Source organism: Scyliorhinus torazame, chromosome 7 (assembly GCF_047496885.1).
Source record: "Scyliorhinus torazame isolate Kashiwa2021f chromosome 7, sScyTor2.1, whole genome shotgun sequence".
Taxonomy (NCBI): Eukaryota; Metazoa; Chordata; class Chondrichthyes; order Carcharhiniformes; family Scyliorhinidae; genus Scyliorhinus; species Scyliorhinus torazame.
The window spans coordinates 68,935,038-68,961,709 of record NC_092713.1 but is presented as its reverse complement, the minus strand read 5'-3'; the positions used below and the strand labels follow the sequence as shown (position 1 = coordinate 68,961,709).

The following is a 26,672-nucleotide window of genomic DNA, read 5'->3' as shown; positions in this document are numbered from 1 at the left end:
CTTCCACATCTGGAAGCAGCAGTCGCTCCAGCGAGATGTATCCCAGCAGCCTAGGGAACCCCCTCCAGACCTTTCGCCCAAAGTCCCTAACCTGCAGATACCCAGGTTTACCATCAGGCAGACTTCAGAACAGGACCTTTTATTTTACCCAAAATGTAAAAATCTAGTCCCAAATCATAATCTTATGATTATGAGGTTTATATTGAGGTATTATCATGCACTAAGCTGAGTAATTTACTCAGTACAGACAAGGGGTTCAAACTAGGAACCTTTATACTTTATGAAGGTTAATGCTACACCAGGCAGTGTGTTACCCCGAACGATCAAAGTAGGTTCACATACAGATGTGCATTATTTTACAGGTTAAAGGACAGTTTAAAGAGCGCTTGACGGCAACAGACGTTGCCATTATCATCCCTGTTCCCAGTGATGCTTCATCTCCAAACTTCGGCACAGCTAGAGGCTGTGTGCAATGGGTACCCGAGGACAGTGTTATCATCTGGTCTATAAATTCTATTAAAGTAAGTTCAATGTAAAACATATTACCTATCATCCAGGTGAGTTCATTGCGGAACAATTGGATGGCCGGCCACGGATGTTTGCCATTTTAGTGGGAATGTTTAAACTAAAACGTCTGAGGATCCTGGGATTATATTCATTGGAGTTTAGGAGGTTGAGGGGGAGATCTAATAGAAACTTACAAGATAATGAATGGCTTAGATAGGGAGGACGTAGGGAAGTTGTTTCCATTAGCAGGGGAGACTAGGACCCGGGGGCACAGCCTTAGAATAAAAGGGAGTCACTTTAGAACAGCGATGAGGAGAAATTTCTTCAGCCAGAGAGTGGTGGGTCTGTGGCATTCATTGCCACAGAAGGCGGTGGAGGCCAGGACGTTGAGTGTCTTTAAGACATAAGTTGATATATTCTTGATTTCTGGAGGAATTAAGGGCTATGGAGAGAGAGCGGGTAAATGGAGTTGAAATCAGCCATGATTGAATGGTGGAGTGAACTCGATGGGCCGAATGGCCTTACTTCCGCTCCTATGTCTTATGGTCTAATATGTTTGTGCTCTTAACTCTGAATTTAGGACGCATTCAAACATTAAAAGAATACCACACAGCACAGTTGATATGTCAGATCTCCACTAATGCTGGCACTTGAGATACTTTTTTTACAAAAATATTAATATTGGCTCAGAGCATTATCAGTACATAAAATCAACCTGAGAATGATTTCTTCTTTTCCTCCAGCCAAAAGTGAAACCCATAGCATCACATTTGAAATTGGAACCCGCGTAGGACTAAATGGGGAACAAATTTAGCTTCCTTTCCACTCCTCGGCGTCAAGTCTCCTGCACCACCATTACACACCAAGTAGCTTCCATTATTAAAACTAACCTTTAACCTACGATTTAATACTAAATTTTGGGAAGGATGAAGCCATTGTGTTTGGTCTCCAACACAAACTCCTTCCCCAAATGTCATTTACACCCTTCTCTCTTTCACAACTATCTGAAGCTGAGCTGGATCTTTCACAAACTTAGTGTTGCATTTGACTCTTGAGATTTAAAAAAAAATTTAGAGTGCCCAATTCGTTTTTCCAATTAAGGGGCAATTTAGCGTGGCCAATTCACCTGATCTGCACATCTTTGGGTTGTGGGGGCGAAACCCACGCAGACACGTCGAGAATGTGCATTTGACCCCGAGATGAGCTTCTGACCACATAGGGGCTAACTGCTTTTAGCTCGATAACACTGTAGACTCCAACCCTGGCTCAACTCATCTGCTGCTGAAGCCCTTATCTGTTCCTATTGTTTCCTCCAGAATTAACTATTCCACCGTTCTGCTAGCCTACCTCCCTTCCTCCGTCTCACATAAACCACGTAAGCTGCTATTCATATCTTAACTTGCATGTAGTCTTGTTCACCAGCACCCTTGTGTTTTCTGACCTACACTGGTTCCTAGTCTAACGACGTGGCAGCGCAGTGGTTAGCACTGTTGGTTTACAGCGCCAGGGACCCGGGTTCGATGCCCAGCTTGGGTCACTGCCTTCGCAGAGTCAGCACGTTCTCCCCGTGTCTGCGTGGATTTCCTCCGGGTGCTCCTGTTTCCTCCCATAAGTCCCGAAAGACGAGCTGTTAGGTGAATTGGACATTCTGAATTCTCCCTCAGTGTACCTGAACAGGCGCAAGAGTGTAGCGACTAGGGAATTTTACATCCCCTAGTGCAGTGTTAATGTAAGCCTACTTGTGACACTAATAAAGATTATTTTTATACCTCAATTTTCTCTTTAATGAAAACTTAGCAGTGAATAACGTGTTACCATTGCATAATTGCTTAAGGGAGGGAAAGAATTTACAATGAAGGCACATCTGGGACTGCCAAGTGTGGAGGCGGAGGAACCGGAAGCAAAACCACCAATCAGAGTGAAGTTCAAAATCCAATACATAGCAGCATCGGGATTGCAGGTAGTGTGTTCTTACGTAAGCACATACCAGTCTGGACTTCGGCAATTTTCTTTGCTCTCTCTCTCTCACAAGTGCTTATTTCTTTTTCTTTATTTTTGTTCTCTCCTGCTCACCTCTTTAACCCCCACTATAACTATATCCCAAGTGAATGAGCTTTGTGAGTCTCCCTCGAGCAAAATGAACGTGTTCAGGAAATAGCAATCACCCTCAGTAGGTCATAACAATGGTTGATGTAAGAAATGGAAACATTTCTACTGGAAAAATAGGTGTAGTTCTATGTGAGGAATGTGACTATGTTATGGCACAATTGCTTCACAGCTCCAGGGTCCCAGGTTCGATTCCGGCTTGGGTCACTGTCTGTGCGGAGTCTGCACGTCCTCCCCGTGTGTGCGTGGGTTCCGGGTGCTCCGGTTTCCTCCCACAGTCCAAAGATGTGCAGGTTAGGTGGATTGGCCATGATAAATTGCCCTTAGTGTCCAAAATTGCCCTTAGTGTTGGGTGGGATTACTGGGTTATGGGGATAGGGTGGAGGTGTTGGATAGGGTGCTCTTTCCAAGAGCCGGTGCAGACTCGATGGGCCGAATGGGCTCCTTCTGCACTGTAAAAAATTCTATGAAATCTTGGGTTTATTTTATGGGAACTGTTTTTAAACACATGGGCCTGTAACTCCCTGCTCTTCAGCGTCAGATTTGGGGGTACCCAGGTCAGCCTTTCTGTGGCATTTGTTCAGAAGTGCTAACTACCCCTGGACAATTGCATTACACTGGGTACCAAAGTGATTTAAAATCACTAACTTTGAACAATTTAATCAGTTTTTCCACCAATAATTACTCTGAAAGAGTTGGAAAAAATAAATGCACATCACACTTCAGCATGAAGGGGGTGTTCAGAGATGAGACCTCTTAAAAATCAATAGCCCACCCCAGTTGGACTTGATCCACTCCTTAAAGCTGTCACTTCCAAACTATCCAGTAAAATTGTGATCAGCTCATGAGTAAACCCCATCCTATCACATGTTGTTTACCAGGATCCTGCGTCCATTTTATCGCAGTCAGTTCCTGTCTACTCATTGTCCATCCAGGGGCAGGATACCAGAACTGGCTTCCCCTTTACTTCATGGATTACTTCAGACAGGATATTGGGGCCACTGATAAAACTTGTTTACTAAGCCCACTATGTAATTGCTGACCACACATCTCGTGTATCTCAAAAACATGGGCAAGCCTCCCCATCTTCATCCCTAAGGCCTTTTTCAAGCGGGTAAACACGATTATTTTGGGCTTTGTGTGGGCGAATAAAACCCCGCGGGTGAAGAAAATGTTGTTGAAGCGAAGTCGGGGGGAGGGTGGGTTGGCGCTGCCGAACTTCTGCAACTACTACTCGGCGACGAATATAGCGATGATTAGGAAGTGGGTAATGGGGGAGGGGTCGGCATGGGAATGGATGGAGGCGGCGCCATGCAAAGGCACCAGTTTCGGAGCACTGGTAACAGCACCTCTGCCGTCCTTGCCGGCCCGTTACTCCACTAGCCCGGTGGTGGTGGCGGCATTGAGGATCTGGGGGTAATGGAGGAGGTATAAGAAGGTGGCGGGTGTGTCAGTCTGGACCCCGATTTGCAATAACCACAGGTTCGCGCCGGGCAGGATAGATGGTGGCTTCCGAAGTTGGGAGAGAGCAGGAATTAGACGGATGGGAGATCTATTCATAGACTGGAGTATTCCCAGTCTGAAGACACTGGAGGACAAGTTCAAGCACCCGCCGGGGAATGGTTTCAGATATTTACAAGTCCGTGACTTTCTGAGGAAACAGGTGTTGGCTTTCCCGCTGTTGCCGCCACGGGGGATACAGGACAGTGTCCGGTACCTGGGTGGGGGAGGGGAAAGTGTTGGATATCTATCAGGAGTTGTTGGAGGTGGAGGAGTCCCCAGTGGAGGAGCTGAAGGGCAAGTGGGAGGAGGAGCAAGGTGGGGAGATAGAGGCGGGTCTGTGGGCGGACGCCCTAAGCAAGGTTAATTCCTCCTCATCATGTGCCGGGCTCAGTCTAATACAGTTTAAGGTGGTACACCGGGCACACACGACGGTGGCGAGGATGAGCAAGTTTTTCGGGGTAGAAGATAGATGTGTGAGGTGTGCGGGGAGCCCAGCAAACCATGTCCACATGTTTTGGGCATGCTCGAAGTTTGGAGGATTCTGGTAGGGGTTTGCCAAGGCAATGTCCAAGGTGCTAGGTACACGGGTGGTGCCGAGTCCAGAGATGGCGATCTTCGGAGTGTCGGAAGACCAAGGAGTTCAGGGAGTGAAAGAGGCCGACTTTCTGGCCTTTGCCTCCTTGGTAGCCCGTAGACGGATCCTTTTAATATGAAGGGACTCGAAGCCCCCCAAGTGTGGAGACGTGGGTCAGTGACATGGCTGGGTTTCTCAAGCTGGACAAAATAAAGTTTGCCTTGAGGGGGGTCAATGCTGGGGTTCTCTCGGAGGTGGCAGCCGTTCGTCGACTTTCTTGGGGAAAATTAAAATGTCAATAGAAGCAGCATTCTGAAGGGGCGGCGGGGGGGGCGCGGGTAGGTGCAATATGGTTAAGGGATGTACAGAAGGGGTTGGGTGGGAAATGTCTAGTTTACCATCTTGATGTTTGTTATTATTGATTTGTTTGTTATTATAAAAATTTAGCAAATACTTCAATAAAAATATTTTTTTAAAAACATGGGCAAGTTAGCTAGCCTAAATCCCATCATGCATTGTGGCCACTGCTTGTAGCTAGAGTTTACATTATTATCACTGTTATGTCCTAAAATACAGGTTTAATGGTTAATAATGATTACTGGGTATACTTTCTATGATTAATCTCAATCCTTAATAAACTAACTTGTGTAGAACTATTCTAGTGTCATTCTAGCTATTCAGTTTTAAGAAGTCTCATCTCTGGACACCCCCTTCACAGCACAACCATTTTAAACCCAGACCAAACCTCACACAGGACACCCTCCATCACTTCCCCAACTAAGCACCTGAACACCCATGATATTCCCCAACCCTCACGATTTCCAAATCCCGCATGACTGACTCCATCCCGCCATGTGCGTCTACCACCCCCCCCCCCCCCCCCCCCCCCGATGTCTGAACCCCCACATTCTATCCACTTACCATTGACACTTACCTTCTCCCTGCCCTCTATATTTTCAATGGGACTTTGAAACTCAGCTGCTTTACGCTAACTAATGCTGTAAAAAAGGGATATGCCCTCCTTCACACCACTTCTTTTGAACTCCGCTGCTGGAGCTGGGGATGTGCTTCGCTATCTGAGTCCCACTCGGTCTGAGTCAGGAAGGTCGGGCTAGAAAACCGCTTTTGAATTTAAGCGCATATGAAGTCGGTATGGAATGGCAATCTGCTGCATATCGTCACTCTGCTATCCAACACTGATGAGATTTTTAATGTTTGCCAAATATTACATATTATATCAAATAACAGTTTCATTTTTTAATAGATCAAATATGTACGAATAAGTGAAAAGTCCACCTTTCAGGCAACATCCTGGGTTAGATGTCTAACAAAAAGTGGAGGTAATAATGTATTGCACAATTGCAAGTATGGGCATCTGAGAATGTTTTGTGGTGAGGTTGGGTGCTGACTGCTAAATGACCTGCAAAGCTGAATATAGATTTAATAGAAATGATGAATTTCTGTTACTAACTGCCACTGTAAGGGAAACCATAAAGATCACATACACCCACAAGAAATCAGAGGCAAGAGATAATCCTGACTTTTACACTTTGATCGATCAGGTAGAAAAGTGACTGTGTGAGGACCGTACGTCTCTATTTTCAGAAATCTGTAAATAGGTGCCCTTTCAGAGGTTCGATGCAGACCCGATGGGCTGAATGGCCTCCTTCTGCACTGCAGGAGATGCAGTAGTGTGTATTAGACTATCTCCAACCAGAGAAAAACTAGCATCTTCCCTGATCCTTCAATGGCATGGCCATCGCGGAATCTCCCACAGTCAACAGCCTGGGGGGCCGGGTGGGGGGGGGGGTACCATTGACCAGAAACTGAACTGGGCCAACCTTTGAAGTGCTGACGCCCCAAAAGTAAGTCAGGGTTGAAATTCTGTGACAAGTAACATAGTCATGTGGATAATAAATGCTGGCCCAGAGAGCAATGCCTACTCTTCCCATGAAAGAATAAACAGGAGGGGAAGATGAGATCTTAAACAAAATGTTTAAGAAATATAACAGAGCACCCTTTGAAAAGCTAGAATATTCTCTAGTGCCTGAGACATTGTTTTTTTTAAATAAATTTAAAGTACCCAATTCATTTTTTCCAATTAAGGGGCGATTTAGTGTGGCCAATCCCCTACCCTGCACATCTTTTTGGGTTGTGGGGGCGAAACCCATGCAAACAATGGGAGAATGTGCAAACTCCACACGGACAGTGACCCAGAGCCAGGATTGAACCTGGGACCTCGGCGCTGTGAGGCAACAGGGCTAACCCACTGCGTCACCATGCTGCCATGTGCCTGAGACATTGTTTACCCTCACTCAACGCCAGCAGAACAGATCAATTGGTCAGTTAAGTCATTGTGATCTGTGCAACATTATTGTATTCAAATTGGTCATTACGCTTGTCTACATAACTGGGACTGTGCTTCAGATTAATTGAATGTGAAGCACATTGTGATGTCTTGAAGGCGTGAATGGAACTGTTTGATTTCTTTTTTTTAGATTTCCAAATTCGGATTTAAAGTATGCTATTGCTTAATTCCACTGAAAGCAGAAGATTGAAAAGGTTTATACTCTGAACGTTATGCACAGGAATGCAATGAAAAATGAAATCAGCTCAAACGGTGTGAATTGAAGGAAACCTCAGTGTGTGACTGACATCGAGACTCCAGTGAGCAATAAATTCACAATTGGAACTGCAACATGCTTTTTGAATTTTGGATTGAAGCTTCAATCAAAGAAATAGTCACTTTTAAAAAAAAATCAGTATTGTTAATTTGATCCCGTTTGATGTCATGTATTTTGCTTTAGAATGTGTATCGTGCAGGAAAATTAGATAATGCCCAATGTTTATTGGCCATTAATGCAATTGCAGGTGGAGTACCTCAGAACCAGCAAGCTTGATGAGACTACTGTCAGATTTTAGAACTACAGGAACAGCACCTCAAATCTGGCTCCACCTCGAGACCAATTTTGGAATCTGTAGGTTTCCTGAAAAAAATTTGGAGTCCCTTAATCAATGGACAGACTGCACAATAGGATCTCTGTTCTCCCTGGATTGGGTGGGGCCAAGGTTCTAAAATCAGACAGTACTTCCATCTGTACAAAATGTAATTCTGTTATGCCACCGGGCACATTAGTCAGAATAGAGCCTCAGGGGCTTTATTCGCACAGTAAGATTTCATTAAACATGTACAAAAACTACAACGTGGTGTGTTTCTGTTGTGATGGCTGCTTTGGCAATTAAATGCTCTAGTATGTTTTGTATTTCCAGTCCTTCACCCGTCAATTCACTTTCCTGATTTTGTTGGTTTTTTAAAAAAAAAACCTTTGTATATTATACACCACTGGGAGGGGTGCAGCAAGAAGCAGGGACCCCCTGTTTGAGGAGGATTTTGTTAAGCTCTAGCTGCCATTAGTACAGCCCAGCCCTGTCATGGCTACAATGTCTTGTATGGGCAAAGCTCTTGGCAGGAGGAGATGCTGCCAATGGCTGCCAGCACTGTAGGGAGGTGCAATGTCTCCTCTTTGTATTCTACTTCAAAGTAGTACAGACTACTCCACAAAACTCAAAGCCATTTTTATGCTGAAATGTTTATACTTCACAGTAACATTTGATGGGGTCAGGAAACTGCAGAGAAGAGTTATAATTCTGGCAGAGGAATAAGGTATATGTCAATTAATGATTGATTTTAATTGCTAAAGAAGATATAAGGAGTGTTGAGTGTTCTTGGTTTCTTGATGCAAAAAACATTTTGAATCAGGATCTAAATTTCCTTACAGCTCTGTGCTTCCTCCCGAGTTAATTTTCCTCACTGGCTGCAGTTCAATAGCTGTATTGTGCAACAATAAACCACAAAACTCTGCACAGCTTTGGCCCCCTGATGCCGAGGGTCATTCTCTCTCCTGTCACGATGCTGGAAGTATGGATTTTATTAAATTTCTTGCTGTGTTTGGATGATGCTGAGGCATTAGCTGCAAAGGCAGAAGCCCATGGCCTCCAGCCCTGAGGAGACAGCCCTTCACACATCCTGCCGCACATTGACTATTAACCAATTAGTAGCATTCCTCCTTCAGGTGGGGTCGCTTCGGCCATGACAAGGGCTAGCAGTATCCCATGGATACATGTTTCTGGGGAATGCCGCTGCCATCCAGAAGAAGCCTAGGACTGGGCACTCCTACTTCCCCAGGAAAACCTGATGTAGGTTTCCACACTACTGGACGAGGTGTCCATCATTTGCTGAATAATAAGAATTTGCTGCAGACTGAAGGTTGCAGATATTATTGCCTTCCCTCCGTCTCCTCGGTTTTATCCTGAAGGAGAAAGGTTTAAGTTGTGATTACCTTAACCATGACAATGGAGTGCTATGAATTATCTTTTGTAACAGACAGCAAGACAGTCAGATGACCTCCCTTTTGAACTTAAAAAGCAATACTTTTAATCAGGTTAATTGATCGGGCTGGAGACCTGTATTGGGTGATCTCTCAGCATCCAGACGTGCTTGTAAGCTGTTGTGATATTTCTCAAATGGAAAGTGTGGGGCCCAACAGTGCTTTTCTAATATTTGAACATAGTAACATCAATGTTTAACCCTTACAGATATGCAATATGTATATTTATATAGCACCGTTATGTAATGAAACATCCAACGGGTATGATATCAAAGCACATATTGGGTCAGGTGATGAAAAGCCTGGATAAAGAAGGGTCTAATGTCTCTGGGGGTGGGGGGGGGGTGGGGGGTGGGGGGTGGGGGGGGGGGTGGGGGGGGGGGTGGGGGGGGGGGGGTGGGGGGGGGGGGTGGGGGGGGGGTGGGGGGGGTGGGGGTGGGGGGGTGGGGGGGGGGGGGTGGGGGGGGGGTGGGGGGTGGGGGGTGGGGGGGGGTGGGGGGTGGGGGGGGGTGTGGGGGGTGGGGGGTGGGGGGGGGTGGGGGGTGGGGGGGGGTGGGGGGTGGGGGGGGTGGGGGGTGGGGGGGGGTGGGGGGGGGGTGGGGGGGGGGGTGGGGGGGGGGGTGGGGGGGGGGTGGGGGGGGGGGTGGGGGGGGGGGGGGAAAGAGGGGAGGAGAAAGAGAGAATTTGATGGGGGGAATTCCAGAGCTTGGGGGCCTAGGTAACTGAATAATTGGGAATGCACAGAGGATTATGGGACAGCAGAATTTTGGGTGACCAAGTTTATAGAGAGTAAACTGAGGGAAACCAGTCAGGCATGTGTTTGATATGTCAGGTCTCAGGTCAGGAGATAACAAAGAAATGAATAAGGATTGTAGCATATGTGCTGAGATTGAGCCAAAGTACAGAGGTGGAACTAGTCAGCCTTCAATAATGGCAGCAGTACAAGATCGGAAGTTCATCTTGGATCAAGTGTGACAGCAAGTTTATTTTCCTGGATGGTATCTGCACTTTACACTTGCAGAGTTGGTTCCAATCCACTGGGCTTTTTTCAATATTGATCCAAAAAACTCAACATGCTTGAGCACCAAGATGGGATTGACATTAAACCAGCGAGACCTGGTGTTAACACATGGGAGTGGTTGAAGCAAAAAGTGCATTTAAGGGGAAAACAAACCAAATACGAGGTAGAAAGGAATAGGATATGCTGATAGGGCAAGATAAAGTAAATAGTGAGGAGCATAAGTAACAATCAGGCTGAATTTGAGATCTATATTGTTGTATGTAAAAAGGCAGAGGGGGCTGTAGCTGTAAGGCCCCAGTACAGATATATTTTATTTATTCAAGTGAGTTAAAAATAGTCATGACATTTTCCGAAAGGAAGAATGAGTGCATACAGTGTTGTATTCTGGGGCAAAGAGTGAAGGAAAGAGCTGCAACAAGCTGAAATACTTAGAATTTATATTCTCTCAAGCAACTGACTGAGCTTTAACATATTGTTGTGGGATTTGATAATGTTAACTGAAGCAAGTATCAATTTTTTTTTCTATCCAATAGTATGTTAGTTGGTACTTTGGAGCCCCATTAATAGTGCATTTATTTTAAAGTGGACCTGTTTCCTCTCTCTCTGTGTACTTCGTGCAAATGACAATGGGACTATACACCAGCTTTAAAAAAATAGCACTCTGGTTTTTCTTTTAACAATTGGGAACATTTGGTTACTTGCCCATAAAAAGGGGAAAGTACAACATGTACCCGTGTCAAGTTACACCTAGATGAATTCAGTATGAAACAAGCAGAATAAAGTATGTGAGCTTAAAGCAAGAGTTTTTGTACAGCAAGTTAACTCAACTGCCTAAGTTCAGTGCCATATGATGAGGGTTCTCATGAACCTCTCCAGTAACACAGGGACGATCAAGAGTGAGTGATGCTTGGTTTGTGTACGCGGAGTGGTATGAGTGACGCCATACAGTGATTCAGTTTCGATTAAGGCCAGATGCAAATAATCAATCCGTGGATATGTTACTGAATGAACAAAATTAAACTTTCACGTTAAATATTAATTTTAATTATGGATCCCATTTGTAATGACTTTACTCCAAATGAACAAGTTTCATAAGTGAAATGTAAATTACAGAAAATTTAATTCTTCAGCTCTGGAAGCAGATACTGTTTAATGATTCCATAGAATGGGGGCGGTTAAATTTTAAAAAAATGTACCTTCCTTTTCAGATCTCCAAGACACACTATGTCAATATTTTTTCTATATAAAAGATGAGAAGGGATTCTGGATCCATTCCCACACTCTCGTTTCCATGCAAACATTAAGACAGCATCAATGGGTCATCCTCAGTCCAATAAATAGCTTCTGTACACATTGTACAAATAGATACATATAAAGTGAACTCTCTCCCTTAACTCCACACTCCTTTCGCATTTCTTTCATCCACTTTGATGTTGAGATGATAACGTCCCAACATTCTTGTCCAATCAGCACCAAGACGTAGCTAATGGAAGTGCCTTGACCACTTGAACAAAAACAGTGAAGAGGATATGTTAGCTCTGATGAACTTTACTGCTGTTTGTGTGTATCGAGGGAATCCGTTTCATAAGGCGTGCTTGTGCTTCCCGACAGTTTTACCGTATCCTTGTAAAAAGATTAAGGACAGACTTGGATTCCTAAAAATGAGAAATTAAACGATTTAGTAACTATGAAATCAGAGACACTGAAAATATACAAATTAACACATGTAACCATGTTAGATTCATGACATATTTATATTTCAATAAGAAAAAGTTTTGAAGTTGTTTTTAGACAATTGTTTAAATTTTACTGATTTGCTCTTCACGGTACCAAAAATGCACATTTAAAAGTATTTGAGGTCAAAAAAGGTCCCAGGGTGCTTCAAGAAAGCATAATGAAGAGAAAAATTGGCATTAAACGAAGGAGATAATTGGTGGACATAAATCAATGCTGGTCAGAAAGGGGGGTTTCAATGGAGAAAAATGTGGAGGAGATTAGGGGCGAAATTCTCCAGAAACGGCGCGATGTCCGCCGACTGGCGCAAAAACGGTGCAAATCAGGTGGGCATCGCGCCGCCCCAAAGGTGCGGAATGCTCCGCATCTTTGGGGGCCGAGCCCCAACATTGAGGGGCTAGGTCGGTGCCGGACGAATTTCCGCCCCGCCAGCTGGCGGGAAAGGCCTTTGGTGCCCCGCCAGCTGGCGCGGAAATGACATCTCCGGGCGGCGCATGCGCGGGAGTGTCAGCAGCCGCTGACGGCATTCCCGCGCATGCGCAGTGGAGGGAGTCTCTTCCGCCTTCCGCCATGGTGGAGACCGTGGCGGAGGCGGAAGGGAAAGAGTGTCCCCACGGCACAGGCCCGCCCGCGGATCGGTGGGCTCCGATCATGGGCCAGGCCCACTGTGGGGGTACCCCCGCAGCCAGATCGCCCGCGCCCCCCCATGACCCCGGAGCCCGCCCGCGCCGCCTTGCCCCGCCGGTAATGTAGGTGGTTTAATTTACGCCGGCGGGACAGGCATTTTAGCGGCGGGACTTCGGCCCATCCGGGCAGGAGAATCGAGCGGGGGGGCCCGCCAACCGGCGTGGCACGATACCCGCCCCCACCGAATCTCCAGTGCCGGCGAGTTCGGCAACCAGCGGGGGCGGGATTCACGTCAGCCCCCGGCGATTCTCCGACCCGGCGGGGGGTCGGAGAATCTCGCCCCAGGTTTTTATGGCCTGGCTAATTCAAAGCATAGCTGTCAACACTGGGCTAAAGGGTGCGCATGAGTTGGAGGAACACCGAGTTCTCAAAAGGGCAGTAGAAAGCGAGCAGCCCGCGAGCGGTCTCCATTAGTTTGCAAGGACAGGATGGGGTAAAGGGAAGTTCGGTGGTCAGCAATTTAGTGGGAGTAGGGTCAAGGAAGGAGGAGTTAAACTTCATGGAGGATATGATAAGAAATAGGAGAGAAACTACAAAAAGACACGGATTCAGGGCGAGTTGGGGTGGAATGGTTTGCTGGGGAAGGGAGAGATCGGACAGAGCCAGCTGAATTGATGACCGCCAACTTAAGTGACAAAATCCATAGGTGGAAGCGTTGCTAGTGGATAAAGAAGCCAAAGCTTATCTTTAATTTCCACGATAATCCTGGCATGCCTGCATAGTGTTCAATGGGATCCAGTCAGATCTGGGTGCTAGCTGGCTGTGCTTCAAGTCAGACACAAATCAGTTACAGTTTAATTGAATGGCAAAACAAACTCAATAGGCTGATTGGCCTACCATGAGGCTCTGTTCTTGTGTGAAAGACATGCGACGTTAATGAGATGCTAAATCAAAGTCCTATCTGTCCTTTCAATTGGATGTCAAAAGTCCCATGGTATTATTCAAAAAGCAAGGTGTGCTGCACAAAATTTATTCCTCAATGAACATCAAACAGATTATCTAGTCATTCATTTCATTGATGCTAGTGGGACCTTGTTGTACTTACAATTGCTGGCATGGTTTCCTACTTCAACACTTACCTCATTGATATGAAGCAATGTAGGACATCCCGAGGACTTAAAAGTTATGAAATAATACTTCTCACTCGGCTGGGATATCACCAGTACACAGGATGGGTTTAAAAAGAGCTGCTAATGCCTCACACAGAACGTTGCCAATGGGACAATATCCCGGATCTTCCGAGCAATGGGCAATAGTGGTCAGTTGGCCACTGCTCTCCAAATTTCTCCCAACTCAATGCAGCTGCACATTTTTTCTGGGGTCTTCTAATACCAAAACTCTGGTAGGAGGAGACTAGAGTCACAGGAAGACAGTATGCACTTCTTGCAGCACTAGCTGCTGGATTCTGTAAGTTTAAAAGTCCAGTCTTAATGTTAGTGAATGGACAAGTACATGAGTGCATGGCGAGGATGGGGTGTGGAGGGAGTGCGTGGCCAAGATTGTTGGGGGGGGGGGGGGGGGGGAGTGCATGACCAGGCTTGGGGGTGGAGGGAGTGCATGACCAGGATTGGGGGTGGAGGGAGCGAGTCACCAGGACTGGGGGTGGAGGGAGCGCATCACCAGGACTGGGGTGGAGAGGAAGGGGGTCATGGTTGGGTCAGGAGAGATAGTGGGGTGGTTGGGGATTAGTCAGGTCAGATGAAGTTGGGGTTAGGGGAGGGGGTTAGTCAAGCTTGGGTGATGGGTAGTTGGGCGATCGGGTTGGTTCTGCAGTTACCCAAGTGTTAGACTAAGTTTTTATCTGTCTAACATTCCCCAATCGGAGACATTTGCAGAGGGTCCCGGGGAATTGGCTGTCAAAAGTTGAAACTTCCCAGACAGTTCCCCCGAAGAATTGGCTCCCTGTGGCTTTATCTTGCTTTAGCCAATTGAGCTGATGTATCTCGATATCACCAGAAGCCTAGTGAGACTCCTCTGTGCCTCTTCCACCAAATTCATCTACAGAAATTAATATGCTTGAGACTGACTGCAGATTGATTTTACTGTTACACAAGTGCAAACATTTTAAAATTACTTTCACGAGGAAATTACATACTACACATAATAGGCACACACGCAACTGTTCTCTCATAATTGACCAAAATGTAAACAAGACAACGCAACCAGCAAATAGCATTAAATAAATTAATACCTTAGTGGAACGGGTTTTACTGAAAACATTCCAAAATCGCAAAGTTTCATCTCCTGCTCCTGTCACTATAGCCTCTCCATCAGGTGATATGGCCTGAAGAGAATGAAAGGAAAAAAAAAATCACAACCCATTCATGGACAACTGAGAGTGGGTGCACAAAATATATACATTAGCTCATTTATTGTAGATTTACCGCTCCTGACAGATATTGAAACAAGGGACTGTTTCAAAACATAACGGGGCTGAAATTCCCATGGGGTCCTCTCAATGCACCACTCTGTCAGAGGAACATCTGACCACCAAATGTAATGGGGCAGGAGACCAGTATTTCCCTCCCTTTCAGAATATCAGGCCATTGGATCTACCTGGTGCTAATTAAAGTCAGAAATAGATTAGTAATTAAAGAACCATTTTAGTTCACAGTACAGCCGGGAGATATTTGGCCAACTCTTTTCCAGAGCAAAGGAAAACAATGACTGCTCAACATGTTCTATCCCCACAGCTCTCTATCTTCTGATTAAATATTTTGATTCCTCTTTAAAACCCCTGCTTAAAGGAATTCTTCCAAACCCCTCCTTTTGACAACTTTAAACTGGTGACCCCATCAAACACTTGACTCTCAAAATTCTTCAATTTTGAAAGCCTCCTTACTCTCCTCCTGGCCCTCTCTGATCCAGTGGAAATAGTTTTGTCCAAATTTATTATTACCACTTTAACTCATGTCCTTATTTTAAAACCAAAGCTGGCTTAATCCCTTTTCCATTGCATGCTCAGGGAATAATGTAACTGAACCCCAGGGGTCGTAGCAGTAGCGTTAACCCAGTGTCCTGGCCAATAATTATCCCTCAATTAAAAAAACAGATTGGTCATTATCAATTGTTGTTAGTGGGAGTTTGCTATGGTCAAATTTGCTGCCGGGTTTCTGACATTACAAGAGTAGCTACATTTCAAAAGTACTGCACTGGCTGTAAAGCACTTTGAGACGGCTGGTGCACTGGAAAAGCACTAAAATCAAGTCTTCTTAAGATGCTAAGGATAGCATTAATTATAAAACTAAACCTGAGAGAAAAATGTAGCAATTGTATCAATTAGATGGGCAATAAAAATCTAGATTAATGGAAATTAAAACCTTTCATAGTGAGATTAACAATGGCCTCGTTCTGCACTGTAAGGTAAGGTAAAGTCACCATAGTCCCAGATGACCATAGGCTGTTTCCCCTTTTGGGGGCTGGAGAGCTGACTGGTGGTGGGATCACCACACCTCAGACGAGAGGCAAGGTTGAGAAGGCCTTGTAAGGGATTCTATTAATCACCTGCAAACCCTAACAGAAGAGAAGTGGATCCAGCACCAAAGCACAACCTTCAATGCTTTTGCAATTCAAGCAGCATTTGATTACCAAATATTTAGAACTAAAACTGATTTGACTAGGCCGGTGATAAAGGTAGATATGGGGCTGGTTTAGCACAGTGGGCTAAACAGCTGACTTGTAATGCAGAACAAGGCCAGCAGCACGGTTCAATTCCCGTACCGGCCTCCCCGAACAGGCACCGGAATGTGGCGACTAGGGGCTTTTCACAGTAACTTCATTGATGCCTACTTGTGACAATAAGCGATTATCATATTATTAACTGACATCTAACGGAGAATGTATTTTTCTTCGGATTGCAAAAGAAAAATTAACAACCGTTTGCAGTTTGAGGCAGTGTAGATCGCAAACTTGAGAAATAAAATAAATTAAGAAAAATATGAACATAGTTTACATCTAAATCAGTCAGTTTCACTGCCCTCTCCAGAGTCCAATTGCTCATTGATTGTTAGAGCCCCCTGCTGGCTCATATTCAGAAATCCACGTTCAGGACTCTGCTACCTGCAAATTGAGTTTCAGGGCATAGATTTGGAGAGAGACAGGCTCCAGGAAAAATACAAGGATCAAGCACAAAGGCGTGAAAATGCTACTGTAACTGGAAACATCCAGTGTGAAGTTGATTTCCTCTTCATCATCGCCTACCGTATTTTGTTTTCTAAGTAATCTTTATTGTCACAAGTAGGCTTACATTACATTAATACTGCAATGACGTTACTGTGAAAAGCCCATTAAGGACGTCTTTGAAGGTCTATGCAAAATAGATGAATTTGCAAGTTCACTGCCTAATATTACCACTACGAAAATAACATTTCAGTTAGACTACAGGTAAATCAAGTTGATTTTTTTTGCCAGTTAAAGATGTTCCAGATTACATCTGACATGCCAATTTAAAAAAAATGTTTAAAATAATTTCAGAATACCCAATTCTTTTTTTCCCAATTAAGGGGTAATTTCACTTGGTCAATCTATCTACCCTGCACATCTTTGGGTTTGCGGGGGTGAGACACACGCAGGCATGGGGAGAATGTGCTTCACACTGACAGTGACCCAGGGCCGGGATCAAACTCGGGTCCTTGGCGCAGTGAGGCAGCAGTGCTAACTACTGCGCCATCGTGCCGCCCTGACATGCCAATGTTCAGAGGAACGTACGCACACGTACATAGGGTTTCCAGTCAAACCTAAAGCAACTTGGGTTCATAAACAGGGAATTGAGACCAGTTTGGCTTTGTAGACATAGAATACTGGTGCATCGCCACTTTTGGATATAGAAGATAAAGTCACTACCTTATGTTTCTTTTTTTACTGGTGTCTCCCTTCAGGAGCATGTAAACAATATTCAATCACGTGGTGTAAAACATTGACAACAATGCCCACAGGTATGTTTTAAGGTTTTTCAATTGCAATTAACCAGTATAATGTCAGGCAAATAATGCAGGTCCATAAGATATAGGAGCAGAATTAGGCCACTCGGCCCATCGAGTCTGCTCCACCATTCAATCATGGCTGATATGTTTCTCATCCCCATTCTCCTGCCTTCTCCCCATAACCCCTGATCCCCTTATTAATCAAAAACCTATCTATCTCTGTCTTAAAGATACTCAGTGACTTGTCCTCCACAGCCTTCTGTGGCAAAGAGTTCAACAGATTCACCACCCTCTGGCTGAAGAAATTCCCCTCATCTCGGTAGGATCATCCCTTCAGTCTGCTGTGCCCTCAGGTTCTAGTTTCTCCTACTAGTGGAAACATCTTCTCCACAGTCAGTCCATCTAGGCTTCTCAGGATTCTGTACGTTTCAATAAGATCCCCCTCATTCTTCTAAACTCCATCGAATACAGACCCAGAGTCCTTACGTGCTCCTCATGTGACAAGCCCTTCATTCGGGGGTCATTCTTGTGAACCCCCTCTGGACCTCCTCCAAGGCCAGCACATTCTTCCCGAGATAGTGGGGCAAAACTTCTCACAATATTCCAAATGGGGTCTGACCACAGCCTCAACAGTACATTCTTGCTCTCGTATTCTAGCCCTCTTGAAATAAATGCTAACGTTGCATTTGCCTTCTTAACTGACGACTAAACCTGGATTTTAAGCTTAAGATAATCCTGAACTAGGGCTCCCAAGTCCCTTTGTGCTTCAGTTTTCCCCACTTAGAATGACTCTTCTTCTTATCAAAGTGCATAACCTCACACTTTTCCACATTGTATTGCATCTGCCACTTCTTTGTCCACTCTCCTTCTGGACCAAGTCCTTCTGCAGCCTCCCCACTTGCTCAACACTACCTCTCCTTCTACGCATCATCTGTAAACTAAGCAACAATACCCTGAGTTCCTTCTTCCACATCGATAATGCATATTGCGAATAATTGTGGTCCCAAAATGGACCCCTGCGGAACACCACTATTCATCGGCTGCCATCCTGAAAAAGACCCCCCCATTCCCCACCTTCTACCTTCTGCCAGTCAGCCAATCCTCTATCCATGCCAGTACCTTGCCCCTAAAGCCATGGTCTCTTATCTTATTGTGGTAAACACCACTGGCAACACATTGCATGTATTACGGTACTGCCACTGTATTACAGGTACCACAGTAAATCCCTGCCTGCTGGCTCCTCCCAGCAGGCGACGTATAAAAGTGTATGCTCTGCTCTCCTGCGCTGCTCCCATTCTGGTTCCAGCTGCGGGAGGCACAACATCTTGTGCAATAAAGCCTCGATTGTTTCACCATTCTCGTCTCGCGGTAATTGACGGTACATCAATTTATTGCACAAGATTTTAAAAGATGAACATCTTAATCAAGCCTGATCGCCTGGAGCTGAGCCCTCACGCAGCCAACGCCACGTCCACCTTCAACCACTGGCTAGCCTGCTTCGAAGGCTACCTCAGAGCAGCCACTGAATAACCCTCGGACTCACAGAAGCTCCAAGTCCTCTACTCACGGGTGAGCCCTCAAGTTTTTCCCCTCATCCGGGATGCGCCCACTTACACAGAAGCGATGACGCTACTTTAAAAAAATATATATATATTTATTAAAGTTTTTAAACACAACTTTTCTCCCTTACAAACAATAACCCCCCCCGTAACAAAATAACAAGAAATCGCACAGAGCAAGATATATACATGGCAAAATTATATGTTTACATAGCTTTGTACACTGGCTCTCTCCCGTACGTGCCAGTTTCCCCAACCCTTCATGTTATCTCTTGCTCATCCACCCTCCCAGGCAGTCCCCCATTCCCCCCCCCGCCCCTCCCAGGACGTGCGTGTCCCCCCCCCCCCCCCCCCCGCCCCTGCCCCTCCCAGGACGTGTGTCCCCCCCCTCCCCCTTCCGCCCCTTCCAGGACGTGTGTGTCCCCCCCGCCCCGCCCCTGCCCCTCCCAGGACGTGTGTCCCCCCCTCCCTAGGTTGCTGCTGCTGCTGACCGACCTTCCTCTAACGCTCCACGAGATAGTCTAGGAACGGTTGCCACCGCCTGTAGAACCCCTGCACTGACCCTCTCAAGGCGAACTTAATCCTCTCCAACTTTATAAACCCAGCCATATCATTTATCCAGGCCTCCACGCTGGGGGGCTTCGCCTCCTTCCACATTAGCAAGATCCTTCGCCGGGCTACTAGGGACGCAAAGGCCAGAATGCCGGCCTCTTTCGCCTCCTGCACTCCCGGCTCGTCCACTGCTCCAAATATTGCTAGCCCCCAGCTTGGCTTGACCCGGACTTTCACCACCTGAGATATTGCTCCCGCCACTCCTCTCCAGAACCCCTCCAGTGCCGGGCATGACCAAAACATATGGACATGGTTCGCCGGGCTCCCTGAGCACCTTCCACATCTGTCCTCTACCCCAAAGAACCTACTCAACCTCGCCCCTGTCAAGTGAGCTCTGTGAACCACCTTAAATTGTATCAGGCTGAGCCTGGCACATGAGGAGGAGGAATTAACCCTACCTAGGGCATCAGCCCACAGACCTTCCTCGATCTCCTCGCCCAGCTCCTCCTCCCATTTACCCTTCAGCTCTTCTGATAGCACTTCCCCCTCTTCTTTCATCTCCTGGTGTATTTCCGACACCTTGCCCTCCCCGACCCATACACCCGAGATCACCCTGTCTTGAATTTCTTGTGCCGGGAGCAACGGGAATTCCCTCACCTGTCGCCTCACAAACGCCCTCACCTGCATATATCTAAAGGCATTTCCCGGGGGTAACTCGAACGTCTCCTCCAGTGCCCCATGGCTCGCAAACGTCCCGTCAATGAACAGGTCCCCCATTCTTCTAATCCCCGCCCGATGCCAGCTCTGGAACCCCCCCGTCCATCTTTCCCGGGACAAACCGGTGGTTACCCCTGATCGGGGACCACACCGAGGCTCCTACTGCACCCCTGTGCCGTCTCCACTGGCCCCAGATCCTTAGCGTTGTCGCCACCACCGGGCTCGTGGTGTACCTTGTCGGCGAGAGCGGCAGCGGTGCCGTCACCAACGCCCCCAGGCTCGTTCCTTTGCACGACGCCATCTCCATCCTCTTCCATGCCGCCCCCTCTCCCTCCATCACCCACTTGCGGATCATTGCCACATTTGCTGCCCAGTAGTAGCTCCCTAGGTTTGGCAGCGCCAACCCTCCTCGGTCCCTACTACGTTCCAGAAACCCTCTCCTTACCCTCGGAGTCCTGTTCGCACACACAAACCCCATAATACTCCTACCTACTCTCTTGAAAAAGGCCTTGGTGATCACGATGGGAAGGCACTGAAACACAAACAGAAGCCTCGGAAGGACCACCATTTTGACCGACTGCACTCTACCCACCAACGAGAGCGGTAACATGTCCCATCTTTTGAAGTCCTCCTCCATTTGCTCCACCAACCTCGTCAGATTCAGTTTATGTAGGGTCCCCCAACTCTTGGCTATCTGGATCCCCAGATACCGAAAGCTCCCCTCCGCCCTCCTCAGCGGTAGGTCCCCGATCCCTCTTTCTTGGTCCCCTGCTTGTAATACAAAGAGCTCACTCTTCCCTACATTGAGCTTATAGCCCGAAAACTCCCCAAACTCCCTTAGAGTCTGCATGACCTCCACCATCCCCTCCATTGGATCCGCCACGTACAGCAACAGGTGCGATGACGCTACTAAAGGGACACTACATTAAGTCGGTGAATCAACTTTGCCCTTAGTGTTGGGTGGGGTTACTGGGTTATGGGGATAGGGTGGCGGTGTTGACCTTGGGTAGGGTGCTCTTTCCAAGAGCCGGTGCAGACTCGATGGGCCGAATGGCCTCCTTCTGCACTGTAAATTCTATGAATCTATAAATTCTATGAATCTAAAACTGGTCACGAGGCGAAACTCCCGGAGGAGACTCTGGATGATTTCTTGCAGGCTCTACAGATTCTCGGTAGGAACTGTGACTGCCAGGCAGTTTCGGCAGTCCAACACACCGAACTACTAATCAGAGACACTTATGTCATGGGCATTAAGTCTACGTACGTTCGCCAGCGACTATTGCAAGGGGGTACCTCTGCTCAATCTTGCAGAGACTGTGCATCTTGCTAATTCCCTAGTAGTGGCCTCCCGTAATCTGGAGGCCTACACCTCTGACCGCGGCACCCTCGTGGGCCCCACCACCTGCCAACTCGAGTACACCACAAGCCTGCGCCGCGCGGCAGCCAGCCAACTCCGGAGGGCCCAAATGTTATTTTTGTGGCCAGAGCAAACATCCCAGTCAGCGCTGCCCAGCGCGGAGTGCGACCTGCAACGGGTGCGGGAAGAAGGGCCACTTTGTTTCCGTTTGCCAGGCCCGGTTGGTCGCCGCTGCTACACCCCCCACGTGTGATCCAGGGGCGCCGCCATCTTCTCCACCACAGGCCACGTGCGGCCCGTGGGCGCCGCCATCTTTGATGCCGCCCGCCATATGCACCCCCTGGGCGCCGCCATCTTCGGCACCATTTTGGACCACGCCTCAGGACCCCTGTTCGTCTGGCTGTTCGCTGCCCGCTGATACCTCCGCCACCGCTGATCAGCCCGGGACCTCCCAAAGTCTTCCGCAGCTCACCTCCATCACCCTGGATCAGTCTCGGCCCCGCAATCTCGCGACCGCTACGACAAAGGTAAAGATCAACGGGCACGAGACAACCCGCCTCTTTGACTCCGGGAGGACAGAGTTTCATCCACCCTGCTACGGTAAGGCGCTGCTCCCTCCCGGTACTCCCCGTCACCCAGAAAATCTCCCTGGCCTCTGGATCCCATTCCGTGCAAATCCGGGGGTACTGTGTCGCGACCCTCACCGTTCAGGGCATAGAGTTCAGCAACTTCAGGCTCTACCTCGTCCCCCATCTCTGTGCGGCCCTGTTACTAGGTCTTGATTTCCAATGCCACCTCCAAAGTCTTACTTTGAAATTCGGCGGACCCCTGCCCCCCATCACCGTCTGTGGCCTCACGACCCTCAAGGTCGATCCACCTTCACTGTTTGCAAACCTCACCCCGGATTGTAAGCCCGTCACCACTAGGAGCAGACGGTACAGTGCCCAGGACAGGACCTTCATTAGGTTGGAGGTCCAATGGCTTCTGCAGGAGGGGATCATTGAGGCCAGCAACAGCCCCTGGAGAGCTCAAGTGGTGGTAGTGAGGACTGGGGAGAAGCACAGGATGGTCATTGACTACAGTAAGACCATCAATCGGTACATGCAGCTCGACGCGTACCCCCTCTCACGCATATCTGACATGGTCAATCAGATTGCGCAGTATCGAGTCTTCTCCACAGTTGACTTGAAGTCCGCCTGTCACCAGCTCCCCATTCCACCGGAGGACTGCCAATACACTGCATTCGAAGCAGATGGCCGCCTCTATCATTTCCTTAGAGTTCCCTTCGGCGTCACCAATGGGGTCTCGGTCTTCCAGCGAGAGATGGACTGAATGGTTGACCGGTACGGACTGCGGGCCACCTTCCCGTACCTAGATAATGTCACCATCTGCAGCCACGATCAGCAGGACCACGTCGGAAACCTCCAAAAATTCCTCCATACCGCCAAACTCCTTAGCCTCACATACAATAAGGAGAAATGAGTGTTCTGCACCAGCCGCTTAGCCATCCTTGGCTATGTCGTGGAAAATGGAGTCCTAGGGCATGCGCCCCCTCCTGGAACTCCCTCGCCCCCACTGCCCCAAGGCCCTGAAGAGATGCCTGGGGGTTTTCTCATATTACGCCCAGTGGGTCCCTAATTATGCGGACAAGGCCCGCCCGCTCATCAAGTCCACAGTTTTTCCCCTGACGGCTGAGGCCCGCCAGGCCTTCAACCACATTAAGGCGGACATCGCCAAGGCCACGATGCACGCAGTTGACGAGACCCTCCCCTTTCAGGTGGAGAGCGATGCATCAGACGTAGCTCTAGCTGCCACCCTCTTTTCCCGCACCCACCATGCCTCTGAAATCCAGCACTCCTCTGTCGAAAAGGAGGCCCAAGCCATTGTGGAAGCTGTGCGATATTGGCGGCATTACCTGGCCGGCAGGAGATTCACTCTCCTCACTGACCAACGGTCGGTTGCCTTTATGTTTAACAATACGCAGCGGGGCAAGATCAAAAACGACAAGATCTTGAGGTGGAGGATCGAGCTCTCCACCTATAACTATGAGATCTTGTATCGCCCAGGGAAGCTCAATGAGCCCCCAGGTGCCCTGTCCCGCGGTGCATGTGCCAGCGCACAAGTGGACCGACTCCGGGCTCTCCACAAGGTCCTCTGCCACCCGGGGGTCACCCGGTTCTTCCATTTTGTCAAGGCCCGCAACCTGCCCTACTCCATTGAGGAGGACAGGACCGTAACCAGTGACTGCCAAGTCTGCGCAGAGTGCAAGCCGCACTTCTACCGGCCAGATAGAGTGCACCTGGTGAAGGCCTCCCGCCCCTTTGAACGCCTCAACATGGACTTCAAAGGGCCCCTCCCCTCCACTGACCGCAACGTGTACTTCCTCAACGTAATTGACGAGTGCTCCCGGTTCCCTTTTGCCATCCCGTGCCCCGACATGACTTCTGCCACGGTAATCAAAGCCCTGCACAGCATCTTCACCCTGTTCAGTTTCCCCACCTACAGCCACAGCGATCGGGGATCCTCTTTCATGAGTGATGAGCTGCGTCAGTTCCTGCTCAGCAAGGGCATCGCCTCGAGCAGGTCGACCAGCTACAACCCCCGGGGAAACAGGCAGGTGGAGAGTGAGAACGGGACGGTCTGGAAGGCCATCCTGCTGGCCCTTCGGTCTAGAAATCTCCCGTTCTCCCACTGGCAGGAGGTCCTCCCCGACGCGCTCCACTCCATCTGGTCACTCCAGTGCACCGCTACTAATGAGACCCCTCACGAACATGTGTTTGCCTTCCCTAGGAAGTCCACTTCCGGGGTCTCGCTCCCAACATACATGGCTGACAGTTGCTGGACCCGTCCTCCTCCGGAAGCATGTGCGGAGCCACAAATCGGATCCTTGGTTGAAAAAGTGCACCTCCTCCATGCAAGTACGCCTACACGGCACACCCCGACGGGCGACAGGACACAGTCTCCCTCCGGGACCTGGCACCCGCTGGGTCCCCACCCACAACCCTCGACCTGATGCTGCTTCCTCCCCCCGGTTGCATCATTCACCCCTCCGCCACCCACCCTCCCACCAGCGAACCTCACCGCAGCCCCCACCCCAGCAGGATCCGTCCCCCCCACTGGATCCACTAAGGGGTGACGAAGCAGAGGACAACACGCTCCCGGAGTCGCAGGTGACCACATCAGCGCACACACCACCACCAGGAGTGAGGCGATCGCAGCGGAGGGCCAGAGCCCCGACAGACTCAATCTGTAACGTTTTCTTCACCCCCGCTGGACTTTTTTTTTTTATAAACAGAGGGTGAATTTGGTAAACACCACTGGTAACACATTGCATGTATTACGGTACTGCCACTGTATTACAGGTACCACAGTAAATCCCAGCCTGCTGGCTCCTCCCAGCGGGCGACGTATAAAAGTGTCTGCTCCCATTCTGGTTCCAGCTGCAGGAGGCACAACATCTTGTGCAATAAAGCCTCAATGTTTCACCATTCTCGTCTCGTGGTAATTGACAGTACATCACTTATTTAGAACATAAAGTGCAGAAGGAGGCCATTCGGCCCATCGAGTCTGCACCGACCCACTTAAGCCCTCACTTCCATCCTATCCCCGTAACCCAACAACCCTATCCACTTGTGCTACCGTGCTGCCCTATTTAGCAGCCTCCTGTACAGCACCTGAACAAAGGCCTTCTGGAAATTCAATTGGATCACATCCACTGGCTCTTTTTTTAAAAAAAATATTTTTTATTAAGGTTTTTTAACAACACAACTTTTTTCCCCTTACAAACAATCACCTCCCCACCCCGCCCCCCGTAACAAAATAGCGCAAATTCTGCCTGAGCAAGGTATATACATGGCAAGATGGTATATTTACATAGCTTTATACACTGGCTCTTGGCCGCGCGTACCGTTTCCCCCCACCCTATCTCCCGCTCGTCCATCCCCTCAAACAGTCTCTCGTTCCCCCTCCCCCACCACCCCCCCAGGGTTGCTGCTGTTGCTGAACGACCTTCTTCTAACGCTCCGCGAGATATTCTAGGAACGGTTGCCACTGCCTGTAGAACCCCTGTGCAGACCCTCTCAAAGCGAACTTAATTCTCTCCAATTTTATATACCCCGCCATGTCATTAATCCAGGCCTCCAGGCTAGGGGGCTTCGCCTCCTTCCACAATAGCAAGACCCTTCGCCGGGCTACTAGGGACGCAAAGGCCAGAATTCCGGCCTCTTTCGCCTCCTGCACTCCCGGCTCATCCACTACTCCAAATATTGCTAGCCCCCAGCTTGGCTTGACCCGGACTTTCGCCACCTGGGATATTACTCCCGCCACTCCTCTCCAGAACCCCTCCAATGCCGGGCATGACCAAAACATATGGACATGGTTCGCCGGGCTCCCTGAGCACCTTCCACATCTATCCTCTACCCCAAAGAACCTACTCAGCCTCGCCCTCGTCAGATGCGCTCTGTGAACCACCTTAAATTGTATCAGGCTGAGCCTGGCACACGAGGAGGAGGTATTAACCCTACCCAGGGCGTCGGCCCATAGCCCTTCCTCAATCTCCTCCCCCAGCTCCTCCTCCCATTTACCTTTCAGTTCTTCTACTAGCGCTTCCCCCTCTTCTTTCATCTCTTGGTATATTTCCGATACCTTGCCCTCCCCGACCCATACCCCCGAGATCACCCTATCTTGAACTTCTTGTGCCGGGAGCAACGGAAATTCCCTCACCTGTCGCCTCACAAAAGCCCTCACCTGCATATATCTAAACGCATTTCCGGGGGTAACTCAAATTTCTCCTCCAGTGCCCCCAGGCTCGCAAATGCCCCGTCAATTACCAGGTTCCCCCATTCTTCTTATCCCCGCCCGATGCCAGCCTTGGAACCCCCCGTCCATCTTCCCTGGGAAAAACCGGTGGTTACCTCTGATCGGGGACCACACCGATGCTCCCATTGCACCCCTGTGTCTTCTCCACTGGCCCCAGATCTTTAGTGTTGCTGCCACCACCGGGCTTGTGGTGTATTTTGTCGGCGAGAGCGGCAGCGGTGCCGTTA

At 48.5% G+C, this 26,672-nt stretch overlaps 2 protein-coding genes across 4 annotated transcripts in view; one reads left to right on the top strand and one right to left on the bottom strand.

The window, feature by feature from the left end:
- Positions 1-7,893, top strand: part of LOC140426287 (AP-1 complex subunit mu-1-like) — a 74,983-nt gene extending 67,090 nt beyond the window's left edge. The window contains 4 exon segments of the mRNA XM_072510856.1: positions 363-521; positions 2,342-2,467; positions 5,955-6,030; positions 7,189-7,893. Coding sequence (XP_072366957.1) covers positions 363-521; positions 2,342-2,467; positions 5,955-6,030; positions 7,189-7,208 — 381 coding nt within the window. The 3' untranslated portion in view covers positions 7,209-7,893.
- Positions 7,894-11,120: 3,227 nt separating this feature from the next.
- Positions 11,121-26,672, bottom strand: part of LOC140426286 (fizzy-related protein homolog) — a 130,947-nt gene continuing 115,395 nt past the window's right edge. For all 3 annotated transcript variants that reach the window (XM_072510853.1, XM_072510855.1, XM_072510854.1), the window contains 2 exons: positions 14,712-14,804; positions 11,121-11,754 (listed from right to left, as the gene is read on the bottom strand). In XM_072510853.1, the coding sequence (XP_072366954.1) occupies positions 11,713-11,754; positions 14,712-14,804 (135 nt within the window). In that variant the 3' untranslated portion in view covers positions 11,121-11,712. The remainder of the gene's footprint in view (positions 11,755-14,711; positions 14,805-26,672) is intronic.